The sequence below is a fragment of the Balaenoptera musculus genome, chromosome 3, assembly GCF_009873245.2.
Source record: "Balaenoptera musculus isolate JJ_BM4_2016_0621 chromosome 3, mBalMus1.pri.v3, whole genome shotgun sequence".
NCBI lineage: Eukaryota > Metazoa > Chordata > Mammalia > Artiodactyla > Balaenopteridae > Balaenoptera > Balaenoptera musculus.
In genome coordinates, this window is record NC_045787.1 from 134224909 (window position 1) to 134238635 (window position 13727).

General features: G+C 45.4%; 1 protein-coding gene across 1 annotated transcript in view; it reads right to left on the reverse strand.

Annotated features, from left to right (window-relative positions):
- The window catches only part of DOCK2 (dedicator of cytokinesis 2), a 418212-nt gene that overhangs the window by 354933 nt on the left and 49552 nt on the right, over positions 1-13727 (reverse strand). The window contains exons 10-14 of the mRNA XM_036849002.1: positions 10044-10179; positions 7888-7963; positions 6034-6110; positions 5320-5445; positions 3958-4082 (exon numbers count right to left, since the gene is read on the reverse strand). Coding sequence (XP_036704897.1) covers positions 3958-4082; positions 5320-5445; positions 6034-6110; positions 7888-7963; positions 10044-10179 — 540 coding nt within the window. The remainder of the gene's footprint in view (positions 1-3957; positions 4083-5319; positions 5446-6033; positions 6111-7887; positions 7964-10043; positions 10180-13727) is intronic.

Below are 13727 nucleotides of genomic sequence, written 5' to 3' on the forward strand. Positions count from 1 at the left end.
GGATTGGTTTTGCAGCCCCAAGCCCCCAAACTACAAAACTGTGTGCCTCTGGGCACTTTTATGGTGAGAGAATCCACGACTCTCACTAGATTCCATCAGATTCTCCAGTGGATTCCCCACCAGGCTGAAGGACCAAAGCTGGCCACTCTGGGCCCCTGGGAAAGCAAGCTAAGCTGTGGGAAGGATAATTCTGTCCCTCTGTACTTCCGAGCTATAGGGAAAGAATGAGTTCAGTTTCAATACTGACTGATGCTACATATGGCCAGATCAAACCCATCTGAAAATAAGGCTACAGCATCCTTTCAAAACTTATCTCTGAAAAAACAAGGACAACCAGGGAACTGCAAATGAGGGAAGACATACAACTCTCTTAATTTTCAATGGTATGGAGCCTTTCAGAACTTCTTGAGGTGCTAAACTAAAAACATGCTTCCAAAGTTGTCCTAACCATGTAGAGAGTGCTTTGTGTCCAGCATTATGCTAAGCCCTTTACACGAACTGCCTCACTTAATTCAATCCTCACAACCACCTCTGATGATTACCGTCATCAACCCCATTTCAAAACTGAGTAAACTGAGACCCTGAGAGGTTACGTCACTTGCCCCAAAAGGTACCAACACCAGGACTACATCTCAGACCCTCTCTTTGCCCAGTGTTCCCTCTGTAACAACCTAGATGCCTTCCAGCCTCCTAAGATTTATATCTAGTGACAATTATGCGCTTAGCATTTCTGTAGCTCAGCTGAATCCCACATAGCTTATAAAAACTGAAAATACACATGTATCTCTGGTGAAAGTAAAGCTGCTGTACAGCACGCAGCTGAATCCCACAAAACTATCTTGATGATGAAAATCTGATTGCCTGAAGCTGGAGAAAACAGTCTCAGTATTATTCTGAGAAAGACCTAAGACAGCTCCCTCCCTCTCAACACTTCAGTGATAAAACCGAATGTCGCTGGGTGTGTAGAAAGAGCATTGTGACCAGGGACAGGGCCGGTTTTCAGGAAAATATAGATTTGTGCATGTCTCCATTGAACCTATTCAATAATCTTCCCCATCGCCCACCCCCATGGCTCCCCGTTAACAACGAGAGCCCCTAATTGGCTTCAGGTCAGTAGAAGGAAGCCTGGAAACTTTAATGCCGACTTGGCCTTGGTGGACACACTTCAGCAGGAGGAAAAATCAGGCTCCAAACACAGGTCTTGTTTACCTCGTAGGAATCACCTGAGGAATAAATGACACCGGCGGTGTGAACGCATTTCCAGCGCCAGAAAGTGCTCTAGGCTGACAAGGTCGGTCTTATCACGGGAAGATGCCAGTTAGCGTCCGCGAGGCGGGCACCAAGCCTGCGACGGCTCTACCTTTCTGGTGATAGAGAACTTCAATGAACATCTGTTACGTCAATTATCTCAGCTGGTATTCACAAGAGTAAAGTGCCACCGCTGGTCTCATTTTCAGACAGAGTCTCCTAGGCGTAGAGAGATTACGTAATTTGCTCCAGGTCATCCTGCTAATCCGGGCTGAGCTGGGCTTTTGGCCTGGATGCCTGGCCCCAGAGGTCATGTCTTAACCACCACACAGCACTGCCCCCCATGCCCTACCTCCAGCCCTGTAAACTGGCTGGTCTCAGAAGAGCAGAGGTTTCTCAGCCCGGCATCTGAGCATTTTTACTTCTTGAACTTGCTTTAGGTATCCACGCTGGATTGTCTGTTTGACCCCCTCAGATCCTTTCCAGGGCTTCAACCTGCAGTTGGTCTGCTTTTTTCTAAATGTTACCTCCTTCCTGTTGCTGAGTATTTACTACATACCAGGTGCCTTACACCTACCATTCTGTATAAACAGCAATCCCACAAGGAAGAGATTATTATTCCTCTTTTATAGACATGTAAACTTGCCCAAGATCACACAGCTAATAGGAGGGGAGGGTGGGATTTGAACGCTGTCAGTTTGATCTCAGAGCCCAGCCTATTAGCTTCTCTGCTATGGGTCCTCCTGAGCAAGGTCGTTGAGACCCCAAAGTGAGCCAAGGACAAGTCTAACCTACTCTATCCTCTGACCCTGCTCTTCCTAGGAGCAGGAGGAGAAATCGATACCCCTAAAGGGGACTGTTCCCACCAACATCAAACAGGAACGTTTGAGTGTGCTGCCTGACACTTAATTAGGCAGTAATATTTATTTCTGCAAGTAGAGAAAGAAAAGCCTCCCACAGGCTTCCTTAGCAATTTTCAATAGTCAGTCAACTGAACTCCCCCTAACTTCCCTCATAGATGAAACTGCAAATTATCACTGTGCCCCACAGTTACCTCTCCATTTCTGCCCCCAAATTCCTGCCTATATATTCATCTTTGATAAGTGCGTCTGTTCAGCCTGGCTGGGTGTGACACGAAAGGATGGCAGAGTCGGAAGTACAAATGGTTCAGAAACGAGATAAGAGGTCTGCTTTCCCATTATCTGTTCCTTCTAATTTGTCCTTCGGCAACATCGAAGGCAACCACATCAGTGTTTTAAAAAATGAGGCTGAGGTTAAAAAGTTCTCCAACAGGTAGTTGGATAAAAATGACTTCAAAGCATGGTCTATACATTTGTGAAACCCAATTTCGCTTTCAGATAAAAACCCTCTGCTCTTCCTTTGTGTTCCTTTGAGCAAAGCGTTTCTTACTTATTTTATTTTTCAGAAAAGTTTCAAAATCCAACAAAAAGAGGATTAAGTTAAATCCTTGGATTTTGCTCAACTAGATATTAATTAATGGGACCAGTCTTTTCGAACAAAAAGGTAATTGCGATGATTTCTTTAAATTTAAAAAATAATTATGAATCTTCCCAGAATTTGATGGGAGTGGTTATTAGCCTCATTTTTAAAATGAGAAATAAATTGGAGGATATTTTTTAATGTACAGGCATTAGAGTGAAGTGTTTCATAAGAGGGACCTGAGAAACCAAACCCCATCTCTGCCGTACACTACTAACTTTATGACCCTGGGAAAGCTGTTTCACTTGACAAAGGTTTAGTTTCCCCCTCTGTAAAAATGGGGAAAATAACAGTAATGCATCATACTTATCACAGGGCCTGGCACGTAGCAATGCCTCTGTGAATGCCAGTTATTCGTAGGCAAGGGTAGCAAAATCTGCCTGGGCTCCAGGCCCCCAGGCTGAAGCAGAGGATCTGTCAGTATTCACACCCCTACCCTCCTGTGCTATCTGATCACCTACTGCGGCCTAAGAGGAATATCTGCCCACGCTGAAACTTCTGCTGAGAGCTGATTTTATTTTCAGCTAAGTACTCTGAAAGGAGACATTGAGAAGCAAAACCCTCCCACACACTGGACACAACTGCTGACAACCTTAAAGGAAATATAAGTAAATAAATGTAAACACACATGACAAATATTATACAGGACATATGCTGTATAAATATAGCAACATGCTTTGCATTCTTGAATTCACTCTGCTGGCCCTCTGGAGACCAATTTACTGACAAGGCTTTCCACCAGAATGTCTGGCTGAGTGCTAGGGAGTTAGATTAAGTGTTGGGAATGTCTGTTTTGGGGACATCCTGAGTCTTCACACCAGCCCAAGGCTCTGTATTGATCCTTTTCCTTGCCGTGGAATTTTGCCTGAATAAACCAGCTCAGGTTTCGATGAGAACAACATTTTAACTGTGAAAAGCTAACCTACAAACTGAGGTGCCAAGCAAAAAAAAGAAGAAGAAGAGGTCATGAAAGGAAAGGGACAGACACTGAAAAGCCAACTGCTTTGGTGTAAAGAAAGAACACCACCAGGTCTTATTACGGGCTACTGTGCCAGTCAAGCTTTCTAAAGGTGTAGATCACCTTACTCAACACCACCCTGCAGGCACCTGGCATTTAGAGAGCAGGAGCGGAACGGAAAAAGAAAATCTTTATGAACAGAGGCACCCTAGGGGAGCCCTGTCACCCAGAGCAACAGCAGGGTCCCTTACAGGAAGCGTTTTGCCATCCTCCGCGCACACACACATGATCACTTCCACATTCCTCTGAGTGGTCTTGTTGTACTTGTCAAAGTCACCTTGTAAGAGAGTGATGTAGATGTCGTTCCTGACGTCCCCTGTGGCACAGGGAGAGAGACAACAGTTGGAGTCTGTGTAGCAGGAGAGGCACTGACTAGAGGGTGCGGGGAGTTGGGGAGTTGGTGGAAGTGCCACACTTCATTAACTTCTATTAATGAAGTTAAAATCAGAACAATTTGGAAAAGCATTTTTACTTCATCAGGGAGGCTGGAGCAGTAGGTAACAAGACGATGGAGGAACAGTAGGAAATTAGTTGCAAAGAGGGAGGTAGGATGGTCATGACTGGCCGTATTTTTTTCTCCATTAAAAATCATTTAATTTTCATCCTCTAGTGACACCTTCTGGGAAGGCAAAGGCAAACTCCAATTGGATTGATCTTGGTGCATGAATAACAAGCACAGACGGTTCTCTCCACAGATCTCTTACTGTGCAGAAGCAGATAGAATGACTTTCTATCTGTGTCCGAGGAACACGGATGGGGTGAGGGACGAGGTGTGGAGGGTCTTCAGGAATGGGGGGGGGGTGATAGCTGAAAACCCTACAGGGGAATGCACAAGGGGTTGATGTCTCAGTAAAGCAGGCATAGATAAATTACAACACCAGTGGACCACCATGCAACTGTGGAAAGAAGGGGTAAGTCAGCGAGAGTGGTTATGGACACAAGTCCTAGACTCAAGTTTAAGACAAAGAGGGAAGTTTCAAAAGAGTGTTATCATGCAGTCCCATTTACTTTCTTTTATTACATACACATTTGGAAAATATGTTATCGTGGTTACTTCTGGAGACAAAGATTTGAGAGAGCTTTTAAGGTTTCACTTTAAACCTTTTCATGCCATTTGGACATTTTACAATGAGCGTGGACTCTTTTGGTAATAAAAAAATAGCTTAGCAATTTAAGAGAATGTCAATATTCACCCCAGAAGGAGTGAAATTATTCCACGTGTAGTAAAGTGGAAAGGATGTCCATGATAAATTATTAAGTGAGAAGTGAGCTGCAGAACGCTATGTAAAGTATAATAAGTAATGGTATATAAAGTATATGAAGTGTGATTCCCATTTGTTGGGGGGGGGGGGGGTGCATGTGTGTATATTTATGTTTGTGTTTATTATGTGAATGCATAGAAGATTTTTGGATATACAACAATTGTTTTCAGTGGTTACCTTCAGAGACAGAAATAGAGAAAAGCAGTAGAAAAGAAGTAGTTGACTCTTTAAAAAGAAAATGGATCACACTAGCTAGACCACCCCCCAGCCCCACCCAGGGGGAAGGAGAACCTGGCATGATGATCTCCGGGAAGCCCAGCTTCCTGGCCACCACGGTGGTCCTGTCCACCAGGTGTGGGTAGTCCTTGCGGATCTGAATGATGTCACCCACAAGCATCTTCATGGTCACCCAGAGGCCTGGAAGGGAACACTCATGGTGAAGAGTCAACTTCAAGGTGTTCCCTCAGCCTCGCCCTCCCATCATCTCTACCCTTGGTCTCTCTCTGGAGGAGACCATGGAAGCAGAGACAAGCGGCCACAGATGCAGTGACCCAGCCCCGGGGGAGGATGCAAGGCAGGATGCAGAGGGGCTCTGGAGCAAGACACCTCCAACTGAAATCCCACAGGTTACTTCTAGCAGGGGTCAGCTTCCGTCAAATCATTGCACCCCTCTAAACTCAGACTTTGTAAAGTGGGTTTGATACCATCTATCTCACAGGACCGTGGGAAGGATGAAATTGAACAAGGAAACATTTTACAGTGCCTGACACACAGGAGGTAGGCTATACCAACTCCTTTCTTCCTTCAGGCACTAGGACATGCCTCCTTCTGCTTCCCATTTAGAGATTCCCAGCTCTGTAGATCACACTCCCCCATTCTTCACAATGGTCTGTCTGGAAGGAAGGCGATGCTTCCCAGGGTTTAGGAGTTTGATCTGTTTGCCACAGAATCAAGGGATCTCAAGCTGAAGTCAGGCCCAGCCCACCTGGCCTGTTGGCACTCTACCTTGCCCTCCGCTGTCTCCCTTGGAGGCTGTGACTTTGCCCAGCAGGCTGTGCAGGAAGTCATTCTCAGCTGTCACCCTAGAAGGGAGAAGAGAGCACAAAATACTCGCATGGTACCCTCATGGGGTCCCTACCTTGGGGTTCCAGGAGCTCCAGAAAGCTGCCCAACCCTGCATACACCTTCGGTGAAAAGTGAGGCCCGCCCATGTCCAGCTCAGAGAGCACCTACCATCAAGAAGCACGCCCCTCTTTTCACAAAGCAACGTGGCTCTGAAATTTGGGGAATACCAGTGCCACAAGTAGAGGCCATCTTTATTCCTAGGAAGACTCTTAGAAAGGAAGGATTCCCAAGCCCTCAAAATGAGTATCTGCTCAGCAAGGCGGAAAAGGCTTCAGCTGCTCATGCTAAGTCCTAATCACATGACTTAGCGTCACTGACCTCATTATCTGTTAAAAAAAAAAAACACCATCCCCCTTAGACAAACGAGGACAAAGTTCTCAAACTGGGGGTCCTGCTTTCTCAAACTTGTTTTAGATCAAGGAAAGGATATTCACCCTCCTCACTACCCTCCTCTAAAGTCATGGATATTCGTACCCACAAGAATTGGGTTCTGATTTCCTGTTATATGCTCCTGATACGCTGCTGCCTCACAGCTTCATGGTCCCTGTCATACTTAATCGTTTGTTCATTTAATTCTGCATCTAAATATAAGCTTCAGGAAGACAGGGCCACGTCGACCTTGTTCCCCACCTCATCCCCCTACGCCTGGCACAACGCCCGGCCCTCCGCCAGCCTTCAGTCAAAGTCCGTTGAATAAATAACATCTGATGAATGAATAGGTGAGAAGCTGGTTGGGTTTTTTTGTTTCACCCAAAATTCACAGTTTATCTAAGGGTTCAATCTTGGTGGTGTACATTCAATAGGTTGGGACAAATTATATAATAACATATATCCATCCCTCCCACACTCCTGATAACTACTCATCTCTTTGTTGTCTCCATAGTTTTGCCTTTTCCAGAATGTTATATAGTTGAAATCATACAGTATGTAGCCTTCTCAGATTGGCTTCTTTCACTTGTAATATACATTTAAGGTTCCTCCATGTCTTTTCGTGGCTTAAGAGCTCATTTCTTCTTAGTTCTGAATGGTATTCCATTGTCTGGATATACCACAGCTTATTTATCCATTCACCTACTGAAGGACATCTTGGTTGCTTCCACGTTTTGGCAATTATGAATAAAGCTGCTATAAACATCTGTGTGCAGGTTTTGTGTGGACATATTTTCAACTTCTTTGAGTAAATACCAAGAAGCATGATTGTTGGATCATATGGTAAGAGTATGTTTAGTTTTATAAGAAACCGACAACTGCCTTCCAAGTAGTAGCTGTACCATTTTGCATTCCCAACAGCAATGTGTAAGAATATCTGGTGCTCCACATCCTCAACAGTATTTTAGTGTTGTAGTGTTCTGGATTTTGGCCACTCTGATGGGTATGTAGTAGTTATCTCATTGTTGTTTGAATTTGCATTTCCCTGATGACATTTGATGCGGAACATCTTTTCACGTGCTTATTTGCCATTTGTATGTCTACTTTGGTAAGGTGTCTGTTAAGGTCTCTGGCCCACTTTTAAACTGGGTTATTTTCTTATGGTTGATTTTTTAATAGTTCTTTGTCTAAGCTGCTTGGTTTGAATGCCTCAGCACTGAGACATCATTCTCAACCTGCCCTCCTCCTGGGAGGTCCTACCTGGGGCTATCATCAGCTCAGGGCAATCAGTTCACCCTGCTTTTGTATGCCCTCAATCAGAAGGATGTGGTTTCAGAGAATGGAAAGAAATGGGAAATCTCTCACGGGTGAAAAGGGATGAAGTGCTGCTTTTCTTCATCACTCTCTGCTTTCCCCTTGATGATGTCTGTTATATCCATAACTAGAAAGAAAAGAGAAATGAATTAATGGTTTAAGCCCTCTTGCTCCCAGGAAAGGGTGACAACGGGATGAGCTTGTAGGGCAGGAGGCTGGGACAGGCAAGCCGAAAAAGGCAAGCCAGCCAGCATGAGACAATATACAGACAGCAAGGATTCATCACAGGCAACAACTGGCAAACGCCTCTGGGCAAACCGGGCTGGGAGGTCAACAGTCAGGGAAGCGTCCAAGAACCCAGGGCTTGGCAGAGGCCAAAAGGAAAGAGTCAGAGCCGTGCTTATGGAATTAAGCAATTAGGTTTGGATCTGACATATTTGTATTGGATGTTTACTGTGCTGACAAAACCCAAGCGCGGTGACACCCTGTGGGATCTGAAGACTTATTCACCCTCTTTTCGTAAACGTGCTCATATGCACAGACACGTTATCTGTGGATCCTTGAACCCTGCATTTCCAGAGGGATCCTAGCTCCTCTGAAACTTCTCTTTAAATCAGCCACTGAAGGTCCATAAAAAACCAAGGTAAAGAACTCCTGCACCAGAGCAGGGATTATAGCAATGGGGGCAGGGGGAGGAGCACTGAGACATGCTAGCCAAATAGAGCCAAAACCCTAGGTAGCATGACATTCCTCAAAACACTCCAGGCCCCAGTCAGGGAGCCATTAAACTGCTTGGGTAATAATCAACTAGTGATTGCATTTGGCTCAAGAGAGAGTTAGGGAACTGAGAGAGGGAGGGAAACTGTTATTTGAACTTGACCAGCATCCATTCTCTCTGATGAACAGAACCCCCCTTGCCCATTCTCAGTGAGAATGATTTGGGTAGAACCATCTCCCTCTGGCTCCAGAGTTTTTCATACTGTAAATTCATTTGAGTTCCTGGATCCAGCTATGCCTGAAGCAATCTATTCCTAAACCTTCAGTTACAACCAGATTGCTGTCACCTGAAACCAAAAGAGAGAGCCAGCTACACTTGGAGACAAAGACACACTTTGCAGTAAGGCTGAAGGACCCTCACTGCTTTAACAGGGACATTGTGATGCCAAAAGTGTCCCTCATATAGAATCAGAGAATTTAGACCAAGTCATGGATCAACCAGGTCCAAGTCCCTCATTTTGCAGATAATGAAACTAAGGTCCTGGGGAATATGCTTGTCCAAGATCGCCTAGCTAGCTAGCTAGCAATAACGTTAAGTTGAAACACCAGCTGGCTCAGTATAAGCTAACTTCTTCCACTTCGCCACTTTGCAAGCAGTGCCAGGGGGACTCACTGGACAGCCAGCTGGTTTGTGATAACAGAAGATCAGGGTGTCCTGAAGTGAGAAACCTGAAACACTGGGTTTAGATATGGTATACAAGGATTATAAATGGTACACAACTAAAATGTTACACTTTAATAAAAAGAAGTAAAACTTGCATATCAAATTGCTATTTCCACAGGTATTTAAATTGTCTTTTAAGAAAAAAAAAATGCACTTCAGTTTAAATAAAGAAGGTTCCTTAAAAGAAAATATATTGGGTAAATAACAGTGCAAGGGATAGTCAAATATAACAAAAACTGTAAAAGTGGGACAAGAATGATGAAGTCTTGGAAACCCCCAAGAGAGCTAAGGCTTGGAAAGGAATGTAGAGGTGAAGCAGCCTCACTGGGTTATGCCAGCTCTCCACACGTCCACTTCCGTCTGGAATTTAGATGTGTGGTGGGTGACTCATTCTGTGTAACTGCATTTCCTGTCCTGGATATTTTTTTTAAAATGATTTGCTCCTCATAACTAGATCCCACCTATATTGTTCTTCCTTTTTCACTGTGCTGGGGAGTGAAGGCGCCGACTGCTCAGACTGCACTGTGGTCCCAGCGCTCTGCTCCAGACACGGGGATTCCATTATTCACCGTCTTCATCATAAATCTAGACTTAGTTACCAATTGTTTTGATTTAGTCACAAGAAATGTAGGTATTAGGGGTTGTCTGGCCTAAGTTTTTGAGCGGGGAAGGCAAGGAGGAGAGCGAATGAAAAAAAATCTTCAAAATTCAGTCATATAAAAATGTGCACTCCAGTAACAGTTAGTGCTGTGTGGTGTGTCATTACCTGCCGCCCCAAAAGGCCGCCTCAGTCCCTGTGTGCATTTCTTCGTGTTCGTATCCTTAAGATCCATCTTCCCAACTCGGACTATTTGACAAATCAAGTAAATTTTATCCCTGTTGAGGTCTTTGTTTCCAAGATCCTGTAAGGCAGGAAACGAATAGTTACACATCATGTGTCTAATGAACAAAAGGTAGAAAAGCAAACTCAGTAATAGTAAATTCTGGGGGTGGGGGGGAGGTTGGTGCTGAGCACTTAGCATACGTGGACCAATCATAAAATTAGTCCTGGGAAAGGTGGAAAACAAAGCTATCACCCCTGTTTCACACATAAGAAAGGTGAGTTTTGGAAAGGAAACTGGGTGACAGGGCTCTGGTGTTCAATCCTGACTCTTCCACCTCAAACTGATGGGAAGAGAAGGACAGAGGTACAGCATCAGTTGTATAGGTAGCCGTCCCTATATGCCAGCTGATGTATCCAAAAATAGCATTTGCTGCAAATGACTCCATCCACCTCGTCATTGCTCAGCACCTCTGAGGGAGAAGGCAAAAGGAAGAAGGAAAAATCCTAACAATCACCGTTTACCGAGCACCTAATGCATGTATATCACTCGGGGTCGGGTTGTTGTGACACCAAACAACCCCAATATCCGAGAGCTTCTAACACAACAGGGTTTATTTCCAGCTCAGGCTACCGGTCCAGTGCAGATGGGCGGGGGCTCCACTCACTCACTCTGGGCCCCTGGCTGATGGAGGATCTATCCTGTCACAATAGGTGCATTCACCGTCCCCAGAGCAGGGGAAGGTAACGGGGCAAATCACTCACTGGCTCTTACAGCTCCCACCCAGAAGAGAGGCATATCACTTCCGCTCCCATTTCAGTGGCCAAAGCAAGGGCCGCGGCCACCCCTAACTGCAAGGGGGACAGGGAATTACACTCAACTGTGGGCTCAGGAGGAGGAACGCTGAAACCGTGAACTACCCTGACGTCTCAAGCCCTGTGCTCAGTGTTGCACAAATCATCGTCTTATTTGATCTTTCACAACACTCCAAAGTCCCATCACTAATACTATTACTGCAGCCCCATTTGACATATGGGGAAACTGAGACACAAACAAGATAAGGGTTTTCCCCGAGGACATGACCTCAGTCCTTGCAGACACTGTCCGGTCACTCTGACCCCAAAGTCCATCAACCTAACCACCACAATACATTTCCTTCACCATCCAAAGGCACACAGGAGGGGAAACCACCTGGACTACCTCAGCACTCAAGTGCCCTGTTCAAATCTAAAAGCTTCAGTGTTCCTGGCACCCCCTTCCAGCTGAGATCAGCTGCAGAAGGGATGTCAAGGCATGTTTTTGGCATCAGAGCAGAGATCCCTGGGCCTGGCCTCACTAGAGAATAGTCGCTTCTCTTCTGAGTTAACCCTCATGCAGGCATAGGTACTGGGAGCAGCCTGTCAGCTGACATCAGAGCCAGGGCCTGGGTAAAGCCGCCATCCCCAGCCTCTCACTGTGGCTGGTGTGGGAAGAAGAGGGAGGGGTGTGCAGAGTCTCTGGGAACAAGACATGGCCTCAAAGTGGCCCACACCTTCCTGCTTGGGGGTTTATGTGTCAACGTGGACAGGCTATGCTGCCTAGTTGCCTGATCAAACACTAGTCTAGATTTTGCTGTGAGGTATTTTGTAGGTCTGATTAGCATCTACAATCAGTTAACTTTAAGTAAAGGACACACCTTCCATAATGTAGGTGGGCCTCATCCAATCAGTTGAAGGTCTTAAGAACAGAACGCGAGGTTTCCCAGCGAAGAAGGAATTCTGCCTCAAGACTAGAGTATAGAAATCCTCCCTGAGCTTCCAGCCTGCCGTCCAGCCCTACAGATTTCAAACCTGTCGGCCCCCACAATCACATGAGCCAAATCCTTACAACAATCTACCTATTTACGTATCTTCCTGGTTCAACTTCCCTGGAGAATCTTCACTGATACAAGGGCTGTCCTTTCAAAGCTGGAGGAATGGCCAGCTGCTTCTCCACTCTCCCAAGTCTCCCACTGGCAGGGAGAGAGGGAAGGTAGGGGAGAGGCGGCTTTCTGACCAAGGAAGCCCCTCCACTCATTTGCATTTCCCGCCTTGCCCAGTAGGCAACTGAGTTTGAGATTCCAGTTATCTCACATCCAGATGGTGGGACAGTCTCTTCTCTGGCCTGCCTGACTCCTTCCTCCAACCCACCCTGAAATCCCCCTGAAACTCATCTTTAGGAGCCACCTTCATCATTTCATTTCTCTCCCCGCAACAATGTTAATAGCTCGCTACTTGCTACCCTGTTAGTGCTAGTTTTCCCCAGCTGAATGAAATGTCCTAGACAAAACATATTTCCAGCTGTCCTATCCCACTGATTCCCCACTATTCTCCGCATGCAAGTACTCTATTTTTGTCACAAAGATTTCTTTATTGTTCCACAAACACACAATGTTCACTTTCAACTCTAGATCTTTCTTCCTAAGCCCCCCATCTGTACCTCCGCCTCTAAAGTTTACCCCTTATTCCTCTATATATCCAAATCCTTTCCATCTTTAATAGCTCAAGTCCTGCTTCCCTCACAATGACCTCCATCCCTAATTACTTCTCTCCTCCCATTAGGATTTTTTATATTTTTGAAATATCTATATTGGTATCTTTCAGAGGCATTCCAGAGACACAGAAGCCCTGCCACCTGACAGGTTCCTTCCTAAATGTTATGGGATGAATTATGTCTCCCCCAAACTCATATGCTGACCCCTTCATGTCTCAGAATGTGACTGTATTTGCAGACAGGGCATTTAAAGAGGTGATTAAGCTAAAATGAGGTCATTAGGGTAAGCTCTAATCCAGTATGACTCGTGTCCTGATAAGAGGAGTTTAGGACACAGACATGCAGAAGGACGGTCACATGAACACACAAGGAGAAGGTGGCCATCTGCAAGCCAAGGAGAGAGGCCTCAGAAGAAACCAAAACTGCCAACACCTTGATCTTGGACTTCCAGCTACCGGAACTGCGAGAAAATAAATTTCTACTGTTTAAGCCACCCCATCTATGGTACTTTGTAATGACAGCCCTAGCAAATTAATACACTAGATAACCATTTAAGATTCCTAGGTAAGTCCTTTTTCCATTCCTCTTCTCTGAAAAAATTTCACTTGCTCAAAAGAAGACACCAGATCTTTAAGAGCTTCCTCATCAGAGGCCCTTGGTACTAGAGAAGCTTATTGCTATGAGAGCAAGTAAAAAGGCTTGAACACAGGTCATTCTCTGGAGAGTGTATCAACAGGCTATCTCAGAACTAGGCTTCAGTCTGCGGTGTCTCCCAATCATTCTCACTTGGGCCTCACAAAACTCAGACGTTCGGGGAAGCTGAGACACGAAACTTAAATGAAACTTAAAACACGTGTTACCTGATTTAGTAATTCATTAGTGTTCCTTTTACTGTTCAGTCTTGTCCCCCATGTGTTAGCAGCAACCCGCAAACTGGGCAAAGCCTTAGGAAACCTCGCGGTATATGCGCTTTCCTCTTACAGGGCCATGGAGGGTGAATGCTCATAAAGCAGACAGAAGGGAAATCCACCATCAGCCCAACCCACGTGCCAGCTCCTCGGGCTCTGTCTCCAAAGAGGAAACTAGGAAGAGCTGACATCCAGAGACAAGAGAAATGC